The sequence below is a fragment of the Acipenser ruthenus genome, chromosome 4 (assembly GCF_902713425.1).
Source record: "Acipenser ruthenus chromosome 4, fAciRut3.2 maternal haplotype, whole genome shotgun sequence".
In the NCBI taxonomy this organism is placed as follows: Eukaryota; Metazoa; Chordata; class Actinopteri; order Acipenseriformes; family Acipenseridae; genus Acipenser; species Acipenser ruthenus.
Genome location: NC_081192.1, coordinates 70,979,341 through 71,006,038, shown reverse-complemented (window position 1 = coordinate 71,006,038; position 26,698 = coordinate 70,979,341). Strand labels below are relative to the sequence as shown.

The window sequence follows — 26,698 nt, the reverse complement described above, 5'->3', positions numbered from 1 at the left end:
TAAAAAGTCATGCTGTTCCAAGGAAGGACACATTTTTATTCCAATAAATAAATAAATAAATACATACATTACCTGGCTTAATTATAGCATTGTTTGACACCTTAAAAAATGTTATTTTCTGTTTTGGAGGCACTCCAGCATTACGAAACATCTCCATTGAATCTTCTGTCCTCTAGAGAAAACAAATAATAATCAAAATGAAATTATGTCTGCAATAAAGGAAAATATCCTAATACTGCAAACTCAATTTAGGGACTACCTTGGATTTTTCCCACGGGCCACTTGCCATGCATTATTTAACAACAGCATTTTGAAACTAATTTGTATTGGTACATGTACACGTAGAAAGTATGTACACCTATATAACGTATCTACCTTACCGAGATTCCTGGGCTTGAATCTTCGCTACCAGTTCATCAAGGAATGTTGTCATTTTACGCATTGAAAGTTGCTGATGGCAAAGTTCCTTCTTTTGTTTCAAAGAAGATTTTTTTTTACATTCTGAATGCTTTGTAGATAAATGGCATCTACATTTTGCAGGATTAAGAGTTTTATTTGACAAAACCTCCTGACAAAATGCACTGGGGTTGGGTCGTCCTCAGACCCAGTAAATATAAATACCAGTGCTGGTCCCCACAACCTCGTGAAGCAAATGAATCTATCAATTTCTAACGCAACGTATTACACTCACTGAGTCTCCAACTTCCCTAGCTGTACATATAAAATCACACACCGAAATACGATGACGAGGTTGGCGGGAAGCAATCTGAAAATTGAAAATCTGAAAATGTGGTTAACCCTTTAAAGGACCAAGCGTTTTTCAGTAGGATGCTCCCCAAGGACCAGTGTGGTCTGGCTGGGCGCCTGCAGGCTTGCCTGTTCGCTGCATTGTCCTCTGACACTAACTCTGAGGTAGCTGCATGGTGAGCCTGAAGTGTGAAAAAGAAGCAGTCAGCTGACAGGACACGCTTCGGAGGATAGCATGTGTTCATTTTCGTTGCTCCCGCGTGCGGGGGTGATAACGGTGACTACTAAATTTAAAAGAAAAATAAATAAAAAATAAAAATAAAATAAATAAAAATGTATATGTAGCTCTTAGCAGGACATAATTGATTCAGTTCCACATAAAATAAGACTATGCGTTTGGGAATTCAGTTTCACTTTGTAAATGCTGTCATTTTGGTAGCCTCCAGTACCTAAATTCCCGATCTGCCCAAGAGGCAACGGACACATTAAAATGCTTCCCGGCTAAAGTCAGAATAAAAGGTGAAAAAAAAAAAAAAAAACATACCGCCGATCCACTGTATTTTCATAGAACACAAGTTATGACAAATATGCATAACCTATATAGCAATTTTCCACACTCCGGTTACATAACAAGATCTGTGCCACTGCCATCTTAAGACTATATGAACTGTTGTGCTTTCGAATATCTCATGACTTCAGTGCTTACATTTTTCCACCTCTCATGTATACAGTATTAACAAATACAAAATTAACAGGACTGTATAATTGCTTGGTACAGAGTAGTGAATCATTATAGATGGAAGTGTACAATTACTGTACAGGTAGTAGAAATACATATTTACAGGAATATAGAAAGGATGCTGCTGATCATCTTAAAAAAAGGCTGAGTTTTGTGGGTATTTATACCTGTAAGCAATTTTTACACAGGTGTGAACAATCAATTGAGGTAAGAGCAGAACTCCAAACCATGTGCGTTTTAGCAACGCTCTGACAAAATGCACTGCTGGCCTCTGCGCTTCCACCTGCTCCCAATGTCAACCTGGTGGCAGGACTAAGGAAGTGCTGCTGATTTAATGTAGTCAGAAAACATTTTTGTGTTGTCGCACAACGGCAGGTAAATAGTAGCTTGGACAGAAGGTTTGCAAGATGTTTTGATTAAACAAAATTATATTTATTATATCAATACTAGGTGTATGTTACATTGCAACAATGCCTATCGTGAGGTTAGCGCTTGTAGCATAAAACAAAACGCAAGCCTACTACAGTAGAAATGAAAATATTATTATTTAGGTAGGTCTTATACAGCTAAGCTTATGCAAAATGTGAGGCTCTGGGGGAGCAGGGTCAGGGGGTTCAGGGTCGGGGGGTTCTATAGTCTTGTCAAGTAGCCTAAATAGTTTTCCCAAGTTAAATGTCATGCTGTGGTTTCATCCATCTTTGTATTTCTACACAACGACCTGCCTAACATTAAACTTATGTTTCTTTGAATTTCTATCCTAGCGGAATTTTAGCCTACTATTTTAATATTTCATGATAACTTTTATATTTTGTTGTATCTAAACATAGGTGTGTTATATTAAATGCATCATAAACTGTTAATGTAAAAAAATTAACAGTTTATGATGTTTACAGGTTTTGTAAAAACTAACAATTTTATTTTCCTTTATCAAGATATTTCAGTTTTTTATTTTTCTTAAAAATATTTCCCAACATAAAACCAATGTCACCTTACAATAATTGATTTTGAGTTTCAGTGTTTTAAAATAAAATATCAAACAGAACGAAATTTCAATGCACCATTTGTAATTCAGTAATATGAGAGAATTGGTCAGGGGTCTGAATACTTTATATATATATATATATATATATTTCTTTTTTCTTTCTTGGCAACATCTACTGAATCCATCCTTTTCTCACTACTTATCCCACCCGACTTAATGCTCTTGTATGTACTCTTTATACTGGACTAGTGTAACTCTCTCCTTGCTGGTCTTCCTGCTTCAGCTATCCGCCCCCTTCAGCTCATTAAAGATTCTGCTGATCGTCTTGTATTCTCCCAACCACGCTTCTCTCATGCTACCCCTCTGCTTCGCACCCTCCATGTATCTTTATAACATTTATTCCCCTGGTCCCATCCTATTCTGTTGAAAATAAATGCTAATTTTCTCCAAAATGAAACACAGCTCAACAAAATACTTCAGACTGGGTAAACACCTTTTTACAAAGTGTACATAAAACGAGAGATCTCTCTATTTTCTGTCTTCTACCTTTCTAAAACCTGTTTCTTGGACAATGTGCTGTGACCTTTCAACTCTGGTTTGTTTATTTTATTGTTTTTAAAAGGTGCAGTGCTGTAGCCTACTCAAACAACCATTCACAATATGAATGTCTCTATTATTATTATTATTATTATTAGTTATTATTATTATTATGGGGGGGGGGGCAATGGTTTAATTTTTAACACTAACAAAAACAAACAGTTATTTGCCACATTGATGTATATTTTTTATAAATAAGTATTAAAGAAGTACATTTACGTCGGACGCCGCCTGTTTTACGCTACATGACCGATATGAAAGCCCCACAAGATGGACAGCTATTCTAAAAAAATGAATGTTGCGCTCGCTTTGATGCTTAAGGACATTTACCCCTCACACAGACAGTTCAGTGCCACTTACTGCTTCAATGCTGAGCTACTGTTAAACGTAGGCCAATCATATTGGGTTATCAATAGCTTTTCAATGCAATAAAATAAAATCGGAGAGTGGGGAGGGAGTGCTCATTATTTCAAATTAAAATTGTATGTTTCATGTTTCATACCTATTCTACCATGACACTTCTCTTACAATGCTCCAATGCACTGCAGAGTTTTTTCAGATAGATAGCATATGCGTTGCAGCAAACACCAATTAAAAAACACTTGCGATACAAATAACAGATGTTATTTGACATGTTATGCAGTACTGTCATTAAATCATTGAATAGATATAATTATTTTATTTGTGTTACTTTTAAAAAGCTACTACAATCATGGGATATATAAGCATGTGAATCAAGTACATTCATTGTATTTATTACTGTATTTTTATAATTACATTTGTTGATTGGCAATAAGACTACAAAAAGCATTAACAATAACTTTCCCCTGCCCGTATTAAATGTGATTTAAATTTAAATGTTGTTCAGTGTTTTATTTATTTATTTGTTTTACTTGCATCCCGTCCCATTTACAAGTATTAAACCTCAGCAGAAATCACCTTGTTAATGAACAACGGTATACAACCCACTAAATTCCTAGAAGCTCTCGGCTGAACTTGGCAGGGGAAAATAAAGTATTGGTTTTACACTTCAAGCTGCACCGCATGATAACCACGGTATACTGTGACGTGCCTCAAGGTACCGCAAGTTTACCACAGTACTGGTGACATTTTCCATGGGATCCACTATAAAATCAGGGTGTGGATAGTAAGTGATTTTTTAAATGTTCTTAATTTCGGCTTTAGATGGGACACATTAATATTTCCACAGCCTCTTGGGCAGATTGTATTATTTTTTCCCCCCAATGTATTGGAGGATACCGAAATATAAATGTACAGGACTATTATGTAGAAGACCAATAAATAAAACAGCAGCTTAAATGAAACCAGTGAAGACCTACAATTTCAAAAAAGATTGAATTTCATACAAGGAAATGTTTTATTATATTAAAGAATTATCACATTTCAAGTACCCTACAAAATCACACAGGTAGACAATGAGGTAAGGAGATCATAAGCCTAGATTTACTCGTAACAGTTTGACAAATGGAGACCCGCTATGCATTATAGCTAGGGCTTCTGATTTTCGGTTTTAACCGATAAAACCCCATAAAACACCCCTGATACCAAAAAAACTAAAATTGGTGGATAGACAATAAACACCGGAAAACACCAGAAAAACTGTGGAAATGGTTAATTTATTCATGTTGACTTTACCCTTTTCCCATTAAAAAATAGAAGCTACTATAAAAATAATAATAAATACATTTCCAAGTGCTGCTGGGCAATGTCCCACCTTCCTGACTTGTATCTATCATTGATTCGTTCTGAATACTTTAAACCCGCCCCAACTACTGAGTGACAGCACATTCCTACATTTCTATTGGAGACTCCGCTTGCGAGATTTAAAACGAGATTACAAATCAGGACGGAGGCTTGTTAGAGGGATTTAAAGCTGTATTACAGTTAAGATACAGAGGATTTAAAACAGAATTGTGGCGAAATGTACACAAATGCCCACACACAAAAACCCCAGAAGAATGTGCCCGTGACCATAGAGATTTTGTTGTGTAAGACAACAAAGGAAGGAAAGTACAACTTAAGTGTGCAAGTACTGTCGAGCTACTATACATATTTTGACACACACACAAAGAAAAAAAAACGCTCAAGCATTTTGGACAGTAACCGAACACTAATTTCATACAGTATATCAAAAACGAAAGCCCCGAAAAGAAACGATTTACATAAAACTCGAAAATAGCTAAAAATAAACACCGAAAAATACAATTAATAAAAACTGAAAAACAGAAGCCCTAATTATAGCACATATCGCACATTCATTTTCACAAAGATAAAAATGAGCATCATTGAGCAGAATGAAAAAGCTTTCAGACAGCCAGACCAAGATAAAATTGCCCAAAGGGGCACTAAAACCATGTGAAAACTATAGCACGCAAATTACTCCTCTCTATAATCTACACATTAAAAATAATTATCATTATATGAGGAAACATTTGTAAGACATTTTTACTGATTAAATTCCATTACTGTTTAATGTTGTTTTTGGTTTAGCTTTCTTTTATGTTAACTTTTTGTACATGTGACGGATATGGTTGCTCTAATTTATTACATGTCATTTTTATCAGGGAAAAGGTTTTGGTATTGCTGGATGCTAGAAGTGGAACAGTAAAAGCCTCTCCCACCTGCATAATTTTTTTTTTATGTGCTTGTTTATTTGAATACTTCAGCTCCTAGAGGTAATGTTTTATATGCACAGTTAAAGATGGATTAATGTTTCACTTCCATGCGGTTATGATGCAGCTCTTACATTCAGATACTGTTTCGCAAATACAGTAATCCAGTCAGACACATGAGTACTGTATTTGTAATTTACTTTAAAAAATAAATTTAAAAAAGTTAAAAAAAAGATCATGTAGGATGGGAGCGCGTACAGGTTTAGTTTGTCTGTCTCGGATATGAATCAGAAGAAGAGATTATCTGTCTCGGAAGTGTCGAATAGCAAATTCAAGCTCAGAGTTCGGAGGTAATATTAAACATGCATTGCAACACGAACTCCACAGTTGTGGTGAACTATTAATAAACATTATACTGGGCCATACATTTTAAACTTTGTTAATGATATAAAAATATCCATTCAAAATACTGGTAGTAAATCTACAATGGGCTACTTTCTTTACTCGCCCACATTGCCCACTCCATCATCATAATAATAATAATAATAATAATAATAATAATAATAATAATAAGGCCAAATCCAGTATACCTGTAGTCCATACAAATTCAACAAATTCCTCAGTAGATGCTAATATGTAAACTTGCTGAAACCTTGTTTTGCAAGTCTCGCAGCAAGATGATAAACCCTGTTTTGTGAAACCAACTTAGTCTACACTGACAGACAACATTCAGATTTTATTTCAGCAAGTAGGCCCTCGTACTGACCAATCAGGTTAAAGGAAATCTCTGATCCATTTTCTAATGGGTTAAAGAGAAAAAACTTCCTGATAATATTACTTCAGTTATTACCACACTCTGCTTAATATCTTCAAATGTATAAGCTATTCAACTGAGTTGCACCCCACTTAATATAATTTCAAACTGCATGCATGATCACATTTCTTGTCATGCAGCAATTGTTGGCTATGCAGCGTCTGTTCAAATTTAGAAAGGGGGGGAAAAAATATGCGAGAGAAGGGCTGTGTTCAAAGGTTTGTTCGCTAGCCAGGAATTCAAAGGCAGTTTTAAACGTTAGAAGGTTCGTCAGGTAGCATTCATGCACTGTTTTTTTTTTTTTTTTTTGTCCTGTTAACAGAAACCATTTGACAATTGTGTGAATACTAAAATCACACATTAAATGTCACTCTTGTGCAAAAATTTGATTTTTGGATTTGTATAATGCATATTACGTAAACAGATGTTGAATTAAAAATCCACCACCAAATCGTTATACATAGCAACTCTATATGGCGCCGCTGCCGTGTATGGAGCAGGGTATAGTATCCAAAGCACTGGGGGGGGGGGGGGGGTTCCTATAACAGTTGTAGTGCTTCAGTAAAATATGTACTGAATACCTAGTTTACAAGTAGGCTGGGGCATTGTGCTCATTTCTTTTTGTGCCGTTAGTCTGATCACCAGCTAAATATATGTATTTTGGGCTGAAAAATCGATTGGTGACATCAGTTTTTCATTTAGACTCAACACCAATGTCCTACCGCCCCCTAACAGCCAAAAAACATAAAATCACACATATATTCGTATTCCAACATTGATAAATACACAATTAAATACTTATACCTGGAGTTATTAATGATGCTAAATCCATTGGTCACCTTAGATTTATATGAGCTGATAGACTGATCCTACTGCCCCCTAGAGGACAAAAGACCCTAAAATCTGTACATTTCTTGATCTGATTGTGAAATGTTGAACAAAATTGAAGAAAAAAATAAAAAAGGTATCATAAGACTTTCATCTTCTTCCATATGCTTCAAGCTGATAATGTCACCATATGCAAGCAATGCATGTAAATGTTTTTGGCCAACATTTGGGTCAAAATTGCAGTTTGGCACCAGAACATTTTTTTATTGCCTTCATCAATACTTCACGGCTGTTTTGTTTATTTTCTAAATAAATCGTACATAAAGTTGACACAGCATTTTATTTATTTACTTTTTTTTTCATTCCTTGCTATTGCCGTTTCTGCCCAGTAAACAGTGGCCATAGACATGTTTTCATAAAGTAATAACATGAGGTTTCCTTGTGCCTTTTTGTAGCTTAACAAGCAAACGAAAACAGAAATTTAACTTTAAACACTTCAAATAAAACAAAAGTGGAAATGGCGTTGTAAAATGAAGGGGAAAAAACTGGTTTGGCTCTCTTATTACATGCCACAAAACAAAGTTGCAACAAAAAATATATAATATATACAATCTATATAAAAATCCCTACACAACATTTCCAGTGAGTTGGGCACTGTTTAAGCCAGGCATTTCAGAATGATGTGCTTGCCTTTTTTCTGTCCAATGAGATTCTGACTCGATCTAAGCAGTTAGTAGGGGGTGATGTCATGTTTTATATATATCAAATGAATGAGTGTATTGTTATGCAAAACCTGTTCATATTTTCATTGCAATTGTTTACTATTTTACCATGTGGTGAAATTGGTTATGTTGAACTAAAATAAATATATGTTCAACAATTTAAGTGAATTGTGTGGGGGGGGGGGGGGGGGGGGGGGGAATTCAGTTTACCCCAGGGTACCTAAGATAACAATTTATAAAAAGAAAATAAATGTTTTATTATTCAAAAAAATCTCCTAAAGATAGAATATAACAATAATAATAAAAATATCACACACACATATATATATGCTTTTATTATTTTATTTAATTTGTTAATTGTTTTATTGTTTAATTAACCCCTGCACCTGGTGATTATTATTAAATTAGAGCCAGGTGCAGAGTATAAAACAGAAGCACTTAGTTTGCTGGAGGCTGCTGATGTGTGTAGAAGCCCGACTGTGCTGGTGTGTGTGTACAGCCGTAAACAAAAAGGAAAAGGTAGTGTAAAGCCTTTTGGTGTGATCTGCGTGAAAACAGTGTGTGTTTTGTTTATTTTGCTACAGGTACACAGCTTAGCTGTCCTGTTTTTTTAGTTTAGGTTCCTGATATGTTTAGTTAGTGCTCATAAAAGAGCTAGGTGTTTGTTTTGTTCATTTTGTTTTTGTGTGGTTCATTAAAAATAGCGCAACCGCGCTTTAAAAAGAACCCGAGTGGCAGCGGTTCTTTTACAATTTATATATATATATGTTTTGTGATCTGTGAAAAATAATTTGTTAGGATGAAAATGTAGTAGAGTGTTCTGGCCAGGGTCTGGAAATATAAAACACTTTTTTTTTTTTTCACTCAACTGTCTCCGAGAAGTTACAGTAGTAGCCAGAGCGAGCTATTTAAATGTCACAATGCTGTTGTATGTATTTTGTCAGAGCATTGCTAAACTGCACATGGTCTGGAGTTCTGCTCTTTACTTCAATTGATTGTTTACGCTTGTTCAAATGGGCTAAAATAAAAACTAAAATCAATATAGCAGGCTTTATAAAAAGTGCTTCCAAGTATAAATACTTGTGAGGGGGTTAATATGTTTTATTGTTCAGAATTCAACACAACCTCAGTATTTATATACATGCCAACAGTTTACTGACCTTGTGTTTCTGAAGAACAACAACAAATAAAAATGTAAAAACAATGTTTTCATTTAGTACTCAGTCAGTAAGAATGATGTATTTTGAAATGACCTTGATTAAAAACAAAAACTGGTAGAGACAAGGTGTCCCTACATTACAAGTCACTTTTTTGCAACCGTTGTGCAGAGGATCCTTCTTTCCTTTTCATTTCTGAACTATGCCAGGGCCTTTCCATAATCAAACTCCTTCTAGTGCGGTCCCTCAACAAGGAAGGAATTGAGTTTGTCACTTGCCAGTCTATTCCTAGGGGCCATCTCTCCAGTCCAAAAACTAATCGATCACCACTTGACAGTTCAGGCATAACAAATACGTTTACAATATGTCTCATTGCCCGGTAAAGCATTTTGATCATTGTGGTATTGCCGTAATTCTCAAGAACAGCATTTCGGTGGTCCTTTGATTTTACATGTTGTAAAATGACCTTGGCAGAACACGTTGTTGCTGTCCTCGTCAAAAGTCGTGTTTCGGCAACCATTCACATTGAAAATGGTGCTTGCATTAACCACAGTGTAATTAATTTTACTGCTTATTGGAAGTGTGAGTCCCAGTGCGGCTGACCGTTTTACCCGCTTAAAAGGTAATGATTGATTGATTTGTATTTCAGGTGAATATTTAGTAATTAAGCACAAAAAACTGAATTACAAAAAAAAGTGCATTTGTTCTTTTTTAATGTCGCCTTCACTTATCTGTACACCACACTTGGAAACTATGTACATTTCACATAAAAATACATTTTAATACAACTCCTGCAGTTTACAGATGCAGTGTATTTATATTTATATTCTCAGAAGCAACCCTGTGATTTTAGAGAAACGTTTTTAAGGCATGGACCATGTTTCCAGCAGTTGCTGCGAAGTAGGGCTGGAATGATGGATCGATGCATCAAAATCGGTCAAATACCCATCGATGGATCAAAACAAAAGTAACGTGAAACCACATGTCGTTTCAAACCACACAAGGCTGTATAACTTAATGGCAAATATATATATATGTTTGACTGTCAGGAATGTATTTCACTGTAATAAAAAAAATAAAAAATAAAAAAAAACCTTACTTCAAGGCATCTCTGTTTATTACACATCAAATATTCCTAAATATTTCAATGCTTACCTGAAAAAGAGTAAATGCTAAATTGTAGAACACAGTGCTCCCTCGCTATAATACGGGTCTCAGGGGACATACAATATGTGCATAATACCCGCAGAGCATTATAAACGGGGAAAGGGGTGGGGGGCGCCGCGGTACACACAACACACAGTGAATTAACCATGCATAAAGCACCATGTAATCAAAGCTATATTTTTTACAAAAAAAAAAAGGTAACATAACCACTCGTGGATCATTTTAATAAACCGTGTTTAAACTTTAAATAGCCTGGCTAAACAGTGGTCGGGAGTCCAGTTCGAAGCGACAGACAAGCAAACCAAGTGCGAGAAAGAGAGCTACTATTAGGCAATGTTTAGTCGAATAGACTGTTGTTCAACTTATGCTAAACTTCGCGCTGTTACCACATCATACATCAGGGCTTGAATTTCATTTTTGTGTGCTGGGGGGGATTTCCCCCCTATGCTGCAGCCAATGGGGGGGCGGGGGGGATTCCAAAATTTTAGGGGGGAATGGCAAAAAAAAGCCACTATATACATTTTACTGCATCATCATTCACACTGGTGTTGCTTTAAAATAAGCTGCTTTCAGAAGACATCAGTATGAGACAGAGCACTTTGCTTTTGCCATTGCCTGACGTGAAGTTTTTGCATGCAGCAGAAGAAAAAGGTGCTTTTCTTTTAAACCAGTGCTCCATTTCTTTTTTTTTAACTGTTTACACTCAGCCCTATTTCTGCCTGTTTTTTTTTTTTTTTTTACTGTTTTCATTTATGTATGTTTAACTACTGGACAGTTTGTACTGCATGCATGTAACAAATGAAAGGCCACAAAATTCCCTTTCATATTATGTAAGTTTCAACAGGATCAGGCACACTATATGTGGTAGAGATGAGAATACGTGTTAGAAAAATCATGTTTGGTCACTGCTATATATATATTGTAATCATAGATGGCTAAGAAAAAAAAGGGGGGGGGGGGGGCGGGGGCGGAGTCGACCTTCTAATCTTTCTAACAATAGCGCCCCTTTCAGTCTAGCTGCTACAATGCTACAATGATGGAGCAATAGACTCAAAATGAAACCTAAGCTGTGAGCTCTGTAAACGGGTTAAAGAGTAAGTACAGATGTGCTTTTGGTAAATATTTATGAACGTTTAAACTCTTTGCAATGTCAGTGTTTAAACCATATCTACATACACACTTTATATTACATTCTGATACAGACAGCCCTGGTTAGTATTTTCTAAGCAAATAAATCCTAAATAAGCAAGTAACGTTTTAACATTGCAAAGACTTAACTACAAAGTAAAAAAATAATAATAAAAAAAACACCTACACATCAAAGTATATATTGAAATGTTTAGATTTATGGTTGTAATTAAAGTTGCTAGTGAAGATGTAACTTTATGCTATATACACATTGAACACATTTTCGGATAGTATAATGTTTTTAGAATAGTGTGTTTCTTAAAGGTTCATTTAACAACAAAACAGGAACCTATTATGTTTGTTGCAGTTTTTTTGTTGTTGTTATAAGTAACTTTGCTCCAAATTATATGGTTTAAAATAATAATAATAAATTAAAAAGAGACGAACATTACTCACTGTACAGCGCGAAAGCGAGTTATGTTTACAGTTGAAAAAAAGTTGGAAATACTTACACTTCTGGATAAAGTAATTACTAGGGATAAAATAGCACAATATTTTGGAATTTTAAAGAGCACTGTGACCGATATTAATGTCTGCCTCAGAGATTTAAAAGTTTGCAGTCTTTGATAGTAGCGGTGGGATTTTTGAGATCTATTGTTGCTCGAGACGAGTACTTGAGCATTACAATTTCCGAGTACTCGAATCAAACGCCACTCTCCTCTACATACTGTACTAGTGTACATAAACCTCCCAAACATTGCCATTTTAGTCCTATTTTAAATGCCACTAACACACAATCAAGTAACATATTAAGTAATTAATATAATGTTTGCCTTCTTGTGCAGTTAATTGTATATAGTCAAGTATTACTAAATAACGTAAAGTATTCAAATTCACGTATCCACACAACTTTACATTAAATTGTAAAAAGAGATGCCTGGCCTACCTGTTTGAACTGTGTCAGTGGTCCTTTACTTTAGTGCGGTAGTTCCAACATACAAATAAAAACTGTACTAAACATATAACAGCCATTCGGTCCAAAAGCTTACATAACAATTTCAAGCAAAAAAAGCCTTCCGCCTATGTGAAGACTGGGGAATGGGGTCCATGAGTCTGTGGTAATTTCAACTTTTTCTCCCTTTGAAACTTTTGTGTGAACAGCTGCAGCACGACTTTCTTTAAGTTTTTCCAGCCTCACTGTTACTGTTTTATGGGTCGGCACAGTATTGAGATAATCTTCCATAGATGTCAAAACTGCAGCATTCACGATTCACACGCACTGTCCTCTAGGGGATAACGTGATCACGCCCAATGTTCGGCCAAATCTACAGCAAATGTTATGGATGTTTGCCTTTTATTGCCATCAGTAACTCCATCCACAATAATTCGGAATGTTTTCATTTCAAACTGTGAAGCATTGAACTTGTGTTTTTGTGGTACGGCAGTTTTGTTTGGCATAATTATTTACATACCACGGTTTTCTCGTCCGTACCTCAAAATGTGGCTTCCTTTGTTTAGAGATGCCATTTTAAATATAGAACCAAGTCAGAAAAAGCCGCTGGTCATTAACGTTAATTAACCCTGCCGTGGAATTCATACCATACCACGCCTACTACAGGCATAAACACACACAGAGCAGCAATGAAGCGCCAGATCGACCAAGAATGAAACCCGCACCAGTGTTAATCTTTCTGTTGCACCAATTAGAAAAGCTACTTGGAGGCAATTGCCAAACCCCTTCCTTTTTATAATATCCGGCCTTACTGTGGCACTAGAGCATTCTGATACGCGACGGACTACTGACGATAAATTACTAAAATTAATGCATAAAAAAATATGCATTTGGTGACATTTGTCACGTGACCGGTTATACGTCTAGCATATTATTAAACGTTTAAAATTCCCATCCCTAAGAGTAAGTAGAGGAGTTCCGCCAAATCTAGCGTTACTCGTCTTTACGTGTTGCTACAACGGTTTAAATAATGTATATGTAATTTTTCTTTTCATTGTCAACGTCCTGACAACTTTTTACATGTGTATAACTTTACTGTTTCAAAGCTTTTTTTGAAAATGTCCGCTCTAGTGCACTGAGAGTGTAAGGATTAATGCTCACATTGTCAAACAGGTAACACAGCAGTAATGATCCATGGAAGAGAAAAGCTAGAGCACTCATGTTCTTTTTGTTAATTTTAGAAGACAGCCTTCAGTAATGACTTGATCTTCAGCATGTGACACCACCTGGTGAGACATTGTATTTCAGTACTCATCTGTAACAAACCAGTTTCTTGTCAGAAAGCTCTAGCATGCAAAAGATGCATGGTCCGTTTCACAAAAGTCGTGCGATTGCGATGTGCATGCGATGAGGTTGCGAGGACGCAAAGGTCAGCGCTGTGTGCGCTTCGTAAAGCACTTCAAGTGCTGTCGCTCACTCTTGCGATCTGCGATGACTGAAATCACCAACTCGGTAATCAATTATAAGGCACAGTGACCGATTAGGTACACAGTGGCAGGGTTGCAAAGGAAAGGTTTTTTTTAAGAAACAAATTATAAAATTATTGAAATGGCTGGTTGGTGCAAATCTGTTATATTTGGCAAGTTTTCTGGAAGTTTTAGTTATGAAGAAAAAAAGTTTATGATCACTGATGAAGTAAACACTGTTGGAGGTTGGGGAGGAGCAAAGAACAGTAGCTGAAATAAGAAAGAAAAAAGGGAAATGAAAAAGCTTTAAAAAGTTGATTGAGGAAAACCAGAATGTCTCACCGTCGACAGAGATTTGGAGCTGCGTAGAATTGACAGGCTGTACTTTGAAGTTCTATACATAATGCATAAGGAAAGTCCTTCAGCTGTGAAAAAAAAGGCAACGCTGTGCAGCAAATTTATTTAAAAGAAAAAGTTTACTGATCTGTGTTTACTTTTCTTTCTACACAGCTGAAAAATGGGGCTTTTGGCCAAAGTATATGTAGCCTTGTAAGCACACTCACTACCTTGACCTTATTAGTCTTTATTAGGAGGCATGCCTGATAATTAAGCTGCTTAGCCTCATTATTTACACGTGTGGGGCAGGTAATAACATGGAGGTCGCTGCTGCAACATAGATTTGTATTGCTATGGTGAACTGTAGCTGAGATGAATTGAGGAAAGTGCATTTTGTTTTTGTGATTTGGGGATCTGCCGGGTTTCTTTTAGATTACTTTTTATCTTGTGAGAAGGAGGCGCTTGTCACTATTTTTGTCACATGAGTTTGTTCCATTTTATTTATTTCCATCACGTTTGTGTGTTACTTAACTTCTTTACTGTACACATTTAATTTTGTTTGTATTATTGCTGCACGGCATTGTCACCAGTTTAAAGCAAGGCAATCTGCCCAATAATGCTATTATCATACTGAATAAAAATCGGTACTTTTGGTATACGATTGTATTTAATAAATAAACAGTGTTTGTTTTTACAACTTGACCTTGCCTCTATTACTGTTATTTTTCACCCACATAACTTTGGGTTACACATCATTAAAGAAATAATTTTGTTTTGTAATTATTTAAACCTTTTGTATATATTCCAAAAATGTGTGTGTGGGGGGGTGGGGGGGGGGATGTTAGAAGATCCAGAGACAAGTTCACATTGTCATCAGAATGTTTTGCCTGAGAAATCTGTTCAATAAAGTGTACAGTTTCACAGCGAGCTAGTATGAGCAGTCGCAGGTTTCTGATGAAAATCGGCGATGTCACAGCCCTCATAAAAGTTTTATGAAAAACAATTTTTTATTTGCGAGGTGCTTGTGAATCGTCGCAAATCGCTTTTGTGAAACGGGCCCCAGGTTAACTAAACTGCAGATCGCATTGACCTCAATTTCATCGTGGAGCATAAAGCAACATACTTCACCATTTTTATAGCTGGCCATGGCTACCACTGTAGATCCTAGGGGTAAGCCTGATTGCATTTAATGTCATACCAAACAATAAAAAAGCCCCATCTCTTAAATCCCACAATAAATACCCAATACGTGTGTGTGTATTTTAAAAAAGAAACATTCTACAAAGTAGTGAATAGTATGGAATTTAATCACACCATTTATGGGTTTAAGTAAGTTCTATTGTATTACTGAAATAGCATAAACAGATGCATATGCAGTAAAATATTACTGCTAATAATACTCAGTTTTAAATTGCTTATAAATAGAGACGTGCCCCTGTGGTCTTAAACGTGTTAACCAATATGTCAAAGCATTGAAGTAATTTAAGTAAAATTGGAACGAGTGCATGTGGTCGGGAACGCAGCTCCTACAAATGTACAGTACTGAATAACTATACAGCATCAAGAAAGAGCAAAGAGCTCTCCTACTGGGATTTGTGAATTTAAAAAAAAATTGAAGTTTTTACAGCTGCTCCACAGTTGCTCTCCCCAAAAGGGGTTATATTGGAATGTACTGTGGCATTAACACCCCATATCAAGATGTATTTATTTTACAGCTTTATTTTTCTTTTACTTAAGTGCTCAAAGTCATTTTTTTCTTCTTCTGTACTTCTGATGTATTCCAGTGAACTTTTCAAAACACAACGTATTTTGCACTTTAAACCACAAACAGCTGGATGTTTTGAGAAGAACAAAAGGAGCCGTCATTACAGTGGTTCAGACAGCACCATTTGCGTAATCTGGGTGGAAGCCCAAATGCATTTCTCCATTTGAATGCACAAATAACCTGCAAAGCACAAGTTTTCTATTTTTTTTTTCTGAAAACTTACATGAAATGGAGATACATTTTTCGCTCCAACAACAAGGGCAGCAGAGATTCCATCATGTTCTTCTTTTGGTGTATATTTAAGGACATGGCAATCTTGTACCTAAACAACAAAAGAGAAGGAAAGGCCATTACAAACACAGTTAATTTAATGGCAAGGCTTCAGGGGATTGCAGGTACCTGCAAAGTGAGTAAGCCTTATTAAGCAACAATGACCCTAGGAAGAAAGTACTGGGACATCAACAATTTTACCCTGTAGCAAAGAGTTATGCAAGTTCAAATCTTAGTACTGAAATCACAATCTTAGTCTTTGATCAGAGAACTCAAATAGGTTGGTACTTCCCACAAGTGAGACCCAGTCAGATACTCGAAGAAACATAATGAGGTCTACTGATTTCATCTAAATACTGCCAGTATACATCTTTAAAATGGGCTTGTAAAAACCAACATCTCTACCAGTGTGTGCAAGCCTCTGAAGTACAGTTGTCTTTAAAAGTAAATAAAATGAAAGGTTTGGTTGCTGTTTTAATATTTAAGCAGTGCCTGTATTTGGATCCACCACAGTTTAGAACAATTGAATAGATAGCAATGTGCTGCAGACAAATCTTTTTCACTTTGCAATAATTTGTTTGTCAGCAGGAATCCGTACATCTACATCTGTTAGCTAATATCCAGATATAACAAATAGTTTACCTGAAGCATTGTGACAACATGCTTTTCTCCTGTCTTAGTCCAGATAGGCATCATTCCCAGCTTCAGAGCAATCAGACCAACTCGACGGCTTCCTGTAGTGTAATTTTAAAACTGTGAAAGTCAGCAACTTTTTTTTAACCCTGATTGTACTTAAATTCAGGATACAATTCTATTCATAGTTCTGACCAAATAGTCACAAACTGAAGTTAGAACCATCAAAAAAAATAACAAAGAACAAAATCCTGTTTGCAGCAAAAGAAGACATAACACCACTATTCTGGAGCCTCCCCAGGGAAGAAACAAATTAATAAAATGAGTTCAAACAGTTGAGTGTACAGGATATTGGGAAATGCACTAACTTACATCCAGATTAGTACTGTATTGTACTGCAGTTTTGGGACTACTGTTCCCATGATGCATTGAGTTGCCACTGTGCTCACGCATCAATGCTATTTCTATGAAGGACTGACCAATGCAAAAAAAAAAACATGCATTGTCCTTGCAGGGTAAAAGAAAAAAAAAAAAAAGAAAAAATAGATGTTGCTGCAGATTTAAACATTCCAGCGAACACTGTCAACCATTCTGAAAAAACAGGATTCAATAATAACGGCCTATTTGCTAAAACAACTTTTTGAACCGTTTGGAATGCACAGGGTTATTTTGCTTTTTGTACTACAAAGGCTCTGTAATTCAGCATCATTCAGTGCTTTTACATGAACATAAGAAAACACATTGTTTTCCGAAAAGTAATTCCGATGTCATGTAATGCGATATTATGTAAACAGTTTTCCGAAATCGTATCGGAAAATTCCGAAAGGGAGTTTTTGGAAAACACCACCTACAATATTCCAATAGTATTGTGAAAACTAACAATTTATGTCATAGTAACACACATCTCAGAAAACTTATTCTGATAGTGTACTGCACATGTGAAAACTGACACCATGCCCACGCACATGATTATTAAATCAACTACAGTAACCACCACTTACACTGTCTTAATAAAGATTTTTAACTGCATACAAGCTTGTTTGTTTTGATTACTGTACTGGTGATTGGGGGACATTTTGAATGTCAGGTTATTGTGTGGGAGTTTATACCATCCATCGCTTACTGCGGGTGAATCAGGTTAACACAAACACGCCTGTTCTAAGCGGTGGCGATTGTACTAATTTGGACAGTCAGATCAATGAAAATAAATGAGAACCAACGAATTTAAAGAAAATAGGACATGTAAAATTATCCGATTAAAGGTCGCCTTGGATTTGTAATTGAAGATAATTATCTTGCCAGGACAATGACACTTATTTTATAGTGGTTATTTTAGGTTTGGGTTTGTAATTTAAGATTTAACAGAAAACCAAACCAGGCTATGACTTTTTTTGACATTATAGATTTTAAGAGCAGGAATCTAGTTTTAGAAAGTGGTCATGATGTGGTTCTTAATTTAAGATAATATTGTTTTTTGTTTTAAGTGGAAGATTCTTTCAGTTTTTATAATACATTCATTTTTCAAATTAACTGAAGAATAAGAGTGCCGCAGAGGATAGATTCACATAAAACAATTTTCTGTTTCGAATCAAAACAATTTAAGTATGAAGAGGGTTGTTAAAAAACCTATGAAGTGTTATATCATTCTGGTTGTACTTCTAGCTCAATGGCCTGTGCGAGGCATGGGATGTCAATCACAGTTAAGGCAAATTGTTTCATTTGCTTTAAAATTCAACCTCATGAAAGTGCCATTAACGGTGAATGTTTTTTATAAGGGAAAATTCTGGGAGGTCATCATTAACTTTCTATTTAGAATAAGCCACTTAGTTGAAACCATGTGTTGTATTTCATCCATAGTGAAGAAGTCTTTTAGCTTTACTTGAACATATTGCACATCTGAAACTGGGCCGATTTCTTTCTCACTTCAGAAAATAGCGTCCTGATAATCTAACATTTTTACAGCACTCAAAAGATCTGATTATGTTTAATCAGTGATTTGCAGACATTTTTTAAATTTAACTTGGAATGCCATCTTTTAAAATAGCAATGCTTAGACTCAAATCTCATGCACATATGCCTCACCTTAGTGCCTATTGTTTTTATTTGTGATGGTATATGAAGCAAATAATATTGCTTCAGGATGATGTTATTGTCTGGAAAAAGTTATTTAAAATGTGTCAAATGTTCTTTGAGAAGTAACGTAAGCCTTGCCATAGCAGTCAAGGAAAGCACTGGCACAAACATTATCTGCGAAATTTCCAGTACTTCTAGAAGTAGCTGAAGGTATTCATTTTGAGAGCAACAGCTGAAGATGCCAGATATCCTTCTAAACATGAAGTAACTGTTATGGTAAAGAGACTGATCAAATACTATCCAATATTACAAATTTATTTATGTATTTTTGGCAAGCCTTGGGTCAGTATATCTAGATTTTGTATGTTACAATTTCACCATCTTATCCTCATTGTAATTTCATTTCAGAGGATTATATTATTTATCTGAAATACAAATTAAATTAATGAAAATGTGTCCTTTGCTTTTAAGAAAGGTTTTCCTATTCATAATTGCATTGAAAGTGGTCCCTCAACAGAAAGTTTGAGAATCCTTGGTCTGTTGTGTTTGGGATGTCATAATGCTTTGATAAACATATTGTTCAGCAGGTGCCAATAAATATTAAACTAAGCATAGGTGATCTTATATGTCCTTTATGTATAGACGTGGGTTAGGGACAATAAGGTATACTACTTATGTATTAACTTTTAATGCAAAATACATATATAATAACTAAGTGTCTTATTTTATTAAAGGATTTTGCTGACTCTGCAGCTTGTAAAACGACTGCAAAACATACGAAATCCCAAAAAGAGGCAAGGTCCTACTCCTGAAAGAGCACCAGCAAAGAAACTCAAGTGGGATGCTACAAACCCTGATGTAACCAGTAGTGAAAGCAATTCATTCACATCAGATGAACAGGAAGCGAGAGATTCCAGTTGCTCAACTTTGATTTTGGAAGATAATAGCTCAATAGACCATTTTGAAACAAGCAGTTCATCCGATTTATTCAGCGGGAAGAAGAATGAAGATGTTGCAACAAAACTTACCTGGCACAAGTTGCAATGACCTTGATACTGAAGGAGACGAGTACTGCAGCTATAACTGTAGAATTCTGCAACAAGTTTTCAATGGAATGTAATGAAAGCAAACTGGAAGTTTTCTTGTAAACAGTGGGCTTCATTGGTCTGTTATGATTTCAGAATATTCAAAGAGGCTGACCTCAAGACAGTCAGCAGGCCAAAGCAAGACACTACAGAGCTCTTCAGGAAGTCATGAAGAAGCAGAAACCCAATAAGGAAGTGGTAGCACAGTTGCTTGATTTAGAATTGGAAGCCATAAAGGCTTTTATAGTTTCAGACATAGTTAAAGATTCGGAAAAGTCAATTAAAATGCTGGCGGCTTATCCATGCTTTAAAGACTTGGACTATGTAAGTTCTAGAAAAAAATATATTTTTCATTTTTTTTTTGCATTACGTGTAACATATAAAAACATTTTTGTTATAGTCAATGTAAATATAACCTCTTTCCTGTTAATTTCTCAGTAACTACACTTTTTTTTTTTTTTTTTACATAGCTTGAAACATGATTAGATCTTTCTTGTAACTCTTCAGTTTTGGAAACAATTTAGGAGTTCACAAAAAAGCAAAATACAAATTCCTGACTGTATACCCGAGTCACATTTTAGTGATTTCTTTACACATTAAGCATCAGCACTACCAAATACATATATTTTATTTATTTATTTATGTTATTTACTTCAGGTACTAGATGAGGTCATACGTCTTGTGGTAAAAGAAGACCCGAATTACATTTCTGCAGTAAAACAGAGATGGTGTGTTCTTCAAGATTAGTTGTTCTACTATGGCCTAATGAAAACACTTTTCACAATTTCAGCACATTCCTCATATTTTAAAAAGGAAAACTGAAAAGTATTTATGATGTGAAATATTTACTCAGGTACCTTTTTGTCCATATGTAAATATTCTCGCAAAGCATGAAACACGGGAGTGCAGAAATAAAGGAGATATATTACATTATACCTACAAGCCCTGGGAGCAGTCACATTGACGACCACACAGAAAACAATTGTATTGTGATTATACAGAACGGTATTCTACTTTATTATTTTTATTTACCAGTCCACAGTGTGTTTAGCTGTAATTAGATTAGTCTCTAATGCTTGCCAGCTGCGCTGCTTTGGTCAGTAAATTAGCATCGGGACTAGTGAAAATAAATACCAGAGACCGTGGAGTTTTACAGCACAACAAAATATGAAATTGATGTTTGGATCAGATGGCACGGAAGTTTTCTGTGAAAGCTGGCTCCCGACAGTGGTCTGTTCAGGTGTTTTACAATGTATTGGGTACTTTACAAAGAATGCACGGAGCAGAATTTACCAAGGAGAGAATATATTTTACAGTTAGCACAGGAACTTCGCAAGAAGCATTTGTAACAGAGAGAAACTGCCAAGCCTGTACCCACAGCTGAAGCTGGCAACACCTCTTTCAGATGTTTATGTAACGTACTCAATAAAAAAAATAAAAAATATTACATCCAACTGTTTCTCCTTTCGTTATACTATTTACAGTGTTTTGAATACAGCCGTCAGAAAGACTGCTGCGGGGCTTCTAGGTATGAGTATATCTCCGGTCCTTCTAGTGTTAAGTGCTAGCTTCTGTATTCATATTAATATTTCACCATATACAAAATTACTTGTAAATACAGTTCTTTATGCTTTAGATGTACCAAACTCGGTGCAATCATATGTACCTGAAAAATATTTGTGTAGAAATGTGTGTACTTGCTTTTGCATTATTAAATCAACTATAAATTATGAGTAGCTTGGCACCCAGTCTTGGGTTACAAAACTGCCCATCTTTAGACATATTACATACATAGCCAGTAGTCAGAAAGTTTAGCAATCAAGTCCCTGTCTGCTTTGAATAGTTAAATAAATTGTTCCTCTCAGTTTCCTAGAGAACTACAAAGGGTAACTGATTAGTGACCTGCAAACCAAGGTAGGAGCTACAAACTACAAAGGGAGTCTGGCAAATAAAGATTTGGATGCTGGATCGCTGCTAATTTCTTATCCTGTAAATTATTTCTTCTTATTTAGTTAAAATGTGTTTTTAATGTTTCAGGAATCTGAGGACCCTGGCAACTACATTATTATTTATTACTTAGCAGACATTAAGAACATTTGAACAATAATACCGGTATTTTTGGTTAAACTGATTCAGGGAAATGTCTACTGGAAAATGTCGGCTATTATCTTGCGAGACAATCACTTCCCGTGGGAACTCGTAATGCGAGCACTGAGAACACAAAAGAAAAAATGGCAGAAGCACACAGAGATTTTGAGCTGCTTAAATTCTGCAAAGTCACATGTGTGGAATCATTTCCTAATAAAAAATAAAATAAAATAAAAAGGATGGCTGTATAGCATCAAACATTGCGGTATGTTGTTTATGCAAGGCTGAAGGTACCAACCTTACATACAGTGGTGTAATCCTACATCTTAAAGTACCGGAACACCAATTACAATATTGATTTTTCTAAAACAATTAAGTAAATTTATGTTATTTGTACATTGAACTTGAAGTAACATAATAGGCAATACTTCTGGACAATGTAATGTTTCACTATATTCTGAATATATTTTTTTCCCTGGACCTATCACATTTGATCTCCTCAGATTTATATAAAAAAATAAAAAGTTCTGGTACTGCAAGTTGTGAGAAAAAAAACAAGCAAAGCAGATACATAAATAAACAGTTTATAACATTACTTGTCAGTATTTATTAAATAAATGTGTCACTTACTTATGCTTTTGTAATATATATTAAATCTTAAAAGCAAGGTCAGTCGTTTATTCCAAACCCCGGGTCTCTGCACTGACTGATATATAAAGCAGCTTTAAACCTGTGTTTATGGCCACAGTCATAGGATGCACTTTTGAAAAACATGTTTCATATAAAATGAAAATAAAATATATTTATAATACAATTTACATTTAAAATTGTTTTTAGAACATTTTAAATAGCTTTCAAACCAGCACTGTTTATCTATTTTTCAAACTGATGAGTTACTAGGCATTTCATATGAGAGTTTAATTTGTCATATTACATTCTAATACTTTAAATTCCATAAACTGACAAAAAGCCCAGTTTATATATGTAGATTTACTTTAGTAGCAAAAGATCAACATTAGCATCAATATGTATCACAATACATATCACAATATTGTCCTCAGTCCCAACACCCACCCCTATTTATTAGAACTATAGTTGTTTAAACAGAAATTGCCTATACTGGTGGCGCAGCAAATTAATTCTAGCTAGGTAAAATGCACTGAAAATGTACAGTACCGTATGCAAGATACAGTAGCTTATATGAAGAAACGGATGCTCTGTTGCAAGTAGTGGACAGTTTGCACATGCTGTGGAATTAGAGCAAGAGAGATGTACAGGATAATAATCTGTTGAATACAACAGAAGAATTTGCAACTTCTCTAAATCTAAAACACCTGATAATTCATGCCTTAGTTTTACTGCAAACTTACCTGAGCCCTGTCGGCTCCCATCCTACTCACTGCCGCAAATGCTCTATGGTTTCTGAAAAATTATATCCATGTACACAGTTGAATGTGTCGAAAGTGTAATTGGATTATCAAGTAAACACAGAAAAAAAGTGTCCTTTTCAGAAAATCAATTTTCTGATTCAGTTTTCCGATTACATTAGTTTTCTGAAAACTTGATCTCATGTAAACGTACTGATTCATTAAGGGCACGTCACTAATCAAATCACCGAAATAGAAATGAAATCCTCAGTTTGTCACGGTTCTTTTACATGAGATCAAGTTCAGAAAACAAATGTATTCGGAAAACTGAATCAGAAAATTGGTTTCCTGAAAATTAAATTTTCTTGTGTCTACATGACTTGAAATAGATAATCCAATTGCAATTATAATAAATTCAACTGTATACATGGATAACATTTTTCAGAAAACGTAGAGCATTTGGATACACAGTAGCGAGTAGGATGGGAACAGACAGGGCTCGGTTAAGTCTGCTGTAAAACTGAGACATGAATTCTCACATATTTTAGACAGTAAAGTTGCAAATTTTTATATATTATATATGAACTCTTCGGCTACTCGCCCACGACATTTATTGTACAATGTTGGCAAAGATGTTTGTGAAAAATACTTGCAACTTGGGAGTTGGTATTTCTTGTCGATCGTTTTCAACAACTTTCTAGCGCCTTCTTTTTCTACGATGTTGATAGGAACCATATCTTAAGCAACAAATTGTCTGTGTGGCTTTGAAGAGAAGGGGAGTGTGGGGCAGATATATTGTTGATTAAACTAATCCAGTTTGTGCTACAAAACCACAGAAAACTGTTGAATTGTCAACGAAATCACAGTCAGAACATTTCCACAGTTAGAATCATTTCAAATGTAACACTTAGAAAAGGTCTTGCGATTTCAGTTTAGCATTTCATATGGTTTGCTAAAAATAATAAAATTATACATTAATGCAAAACAAAACATTTTCATAATTACAAATTGCGACAAAGCTTCATTTACAGTATAACTTAACACAGTTCTGTGTTCCTAATACATCTTTGGTGGATAAAGCACTCTCTACAACAAAGGATGGGTTTAAACAGGACGATACCTGTATGTTTGTTTGTTCCGCGGTGTCCCTTTTCCAGTGGGAACACGGTTTCTTTTAACAAACAATACGGCACTCGAAACAGTGAATTATTTTTGCCAATTGTGACCAGGATGACTGGTGGTGACATCAGACCAGGAAATGAATGGATATCAACACCAGACTGGGGTAATGAATGCGCTGGTGCACAGATTTAATAACAAATAAAAAGTTTAAACAAAACAAAACAAACAGCATAATGGCCAAAACAGACAAACACAACAGACACGGAACAAACACTAAATAAAACAAGTTTAGAACCAGCACACATAGTAATCGTTTATTTGTATCTTTAGCTTTTCTTTTTATCTCACGACTCACGTCTTGTTCTGCCTCTGAACACGCTAATCTCGTATCACCTGTGATCACCCTATACACATGTGGCTGGAGCCTTAATTAATAATTTAATCACTTATTCAAATCACACACACATCCCCATTCTCACACACCAACATACCTTTTTAATCTGCACGTGAAGTAATTGTGCAATCCCCATGCCTAAATACAAATATACATTTAAAATCACTCGTGCTACATAGCCCACACTTCGTGCACCACTACACACATACATATAAACATAAAATATGTACCCAGGGCTCGAAATTAATGGCAGCCATGAGGCAATTGCCGTGGGTGCCCCTCTCAATTGCCACAATTCCCCTCAAAATGTATGTCTATTCAAACGACTGTAACTTGATATTGAGAAAAGAAAGAAATACAGCCATTTACATCTCCCTACTACTAGCCAATCATATTAAATGTTTAAAAAATGAGCTCCCCTCGAGTGAAGTTTGATATTAATTATGGTGATGCAGTTTTAAGAAATGTAACGAAAGCTGGACTGCACCTCCCACTTTCCTAGAGCTTTGTGTCCTGGTACAAACAGCAGAGCACGCAATACTGAATAAGCAAGTTAGTTTGGGGAACCGAGTAGAAAAACATAGGCAGTGTTTTAAGCATGGGTGAAAGTGGCCAATAAGAACATAAGAAAGTTTACAAACGAGGGGAGGCCATTCAGCCCATCTTGCTCGTTTGGTTGTTAGTAGCTTATTGATCCCAGAATCTCATCAAGCAGCTTCTTGAAGGATCCCAGGGTGTCAGCTTCAACAACATTACTGGGGAGTTGGTTCCAGACCCTCACAATTCTCGGTGTAAAAAAGTGCCTCCTATTTTCTGTTCTGAATGCCCCTTTATCTAATCTCCATTTGTGACCCCTGGTCCTTGTTTCCTTTTTCAGGTCAAAAAAGTCCCCTGGGTCGACATTGTCTATACCTTTTAGGATTTTGAATGCTTGAATCAGATCGCCGCGTAGTCTTCTTTGTTCTAGACTGAATAGATTCAATTCTTTTAGCCTGTCTGCATACGACATGCCCTTTAAACCCGGGATAATTCTGGTTGCTCTTCTTTGCACTCTTTCTAGAGCAGCAATATCCTTTTTGTAACGAGGTGACCAGAACTGAACACAATATTCTAGGTGAGGTCTTACTAATGCATTGTAAAGTTTTAACATTACTTCCCTTGATTTAAATTCAACACTTCTCACAATATATCTGAGCATCTTGTTGGCCTTTTTTATAGCTTCCCCACATTGTCTAGATGAAGACATTTCTGAGTCAACTCCTAGGTCTTTTTCATAGTTCCCTTCTTCAATTTCACTATCTCCCATATGATATTTATAATGCACATTTTTATTGCCTGCATGCAATACTTTACACTTCTCTATTAAATGTAATTTGCCATGTGTCTGCCCAGTTCTGAATGCTGTCCAGATCATTTTGAATGACCTTTGCTGCTGTAACAGTGTTTGCCACTCCTCCTATTTTTGTGTCATCTGCAAATTTAACAAGTTTGCTTACTATACCAGAATCTAAATCATTAATGTAGATTAGGAATAGCAGAGGACCTAATACTGATCCCTGTGGTACACCACTGGTTACCTCGCTCCATTTTGAGGTTTCTCCTCTAATCAGTACTTTCTGTTTTCTACATGTTA

The 26,698-nt window shown here is 35.7% G+C and overlaps 1 protein-coding gene across 1 annotated transcript in view; it reads right to left on the bottom strand.

Moving 5' to 3' along the window:
* The window catches only part of mrpl3 (mitochondrial ribosomal protein L3), a 75,618-nt gene that overhangs the window by 43,801 nt on the left and 5,119 nt on the right, over positions 1-26,698 (bottom strand). The window contains exons 3-5 of the mRNA XM_033998868.3: positions 16,946-17,037; positions 16,257-16,355; positions 73-172 (exon numbers count right to left, since the gene is read on the bottom strand). Of these exons, the coding sequence (XP_033854759.1) occupies positions 73-172; positions 16,257-16,355; positions 16,946-17,037 (291 nt within the window). The remainder of the gene's footprint in view (positions 1-72; positions 173-16,256; positions 16,356-16,945; positions 17,038-26,698) is intronic.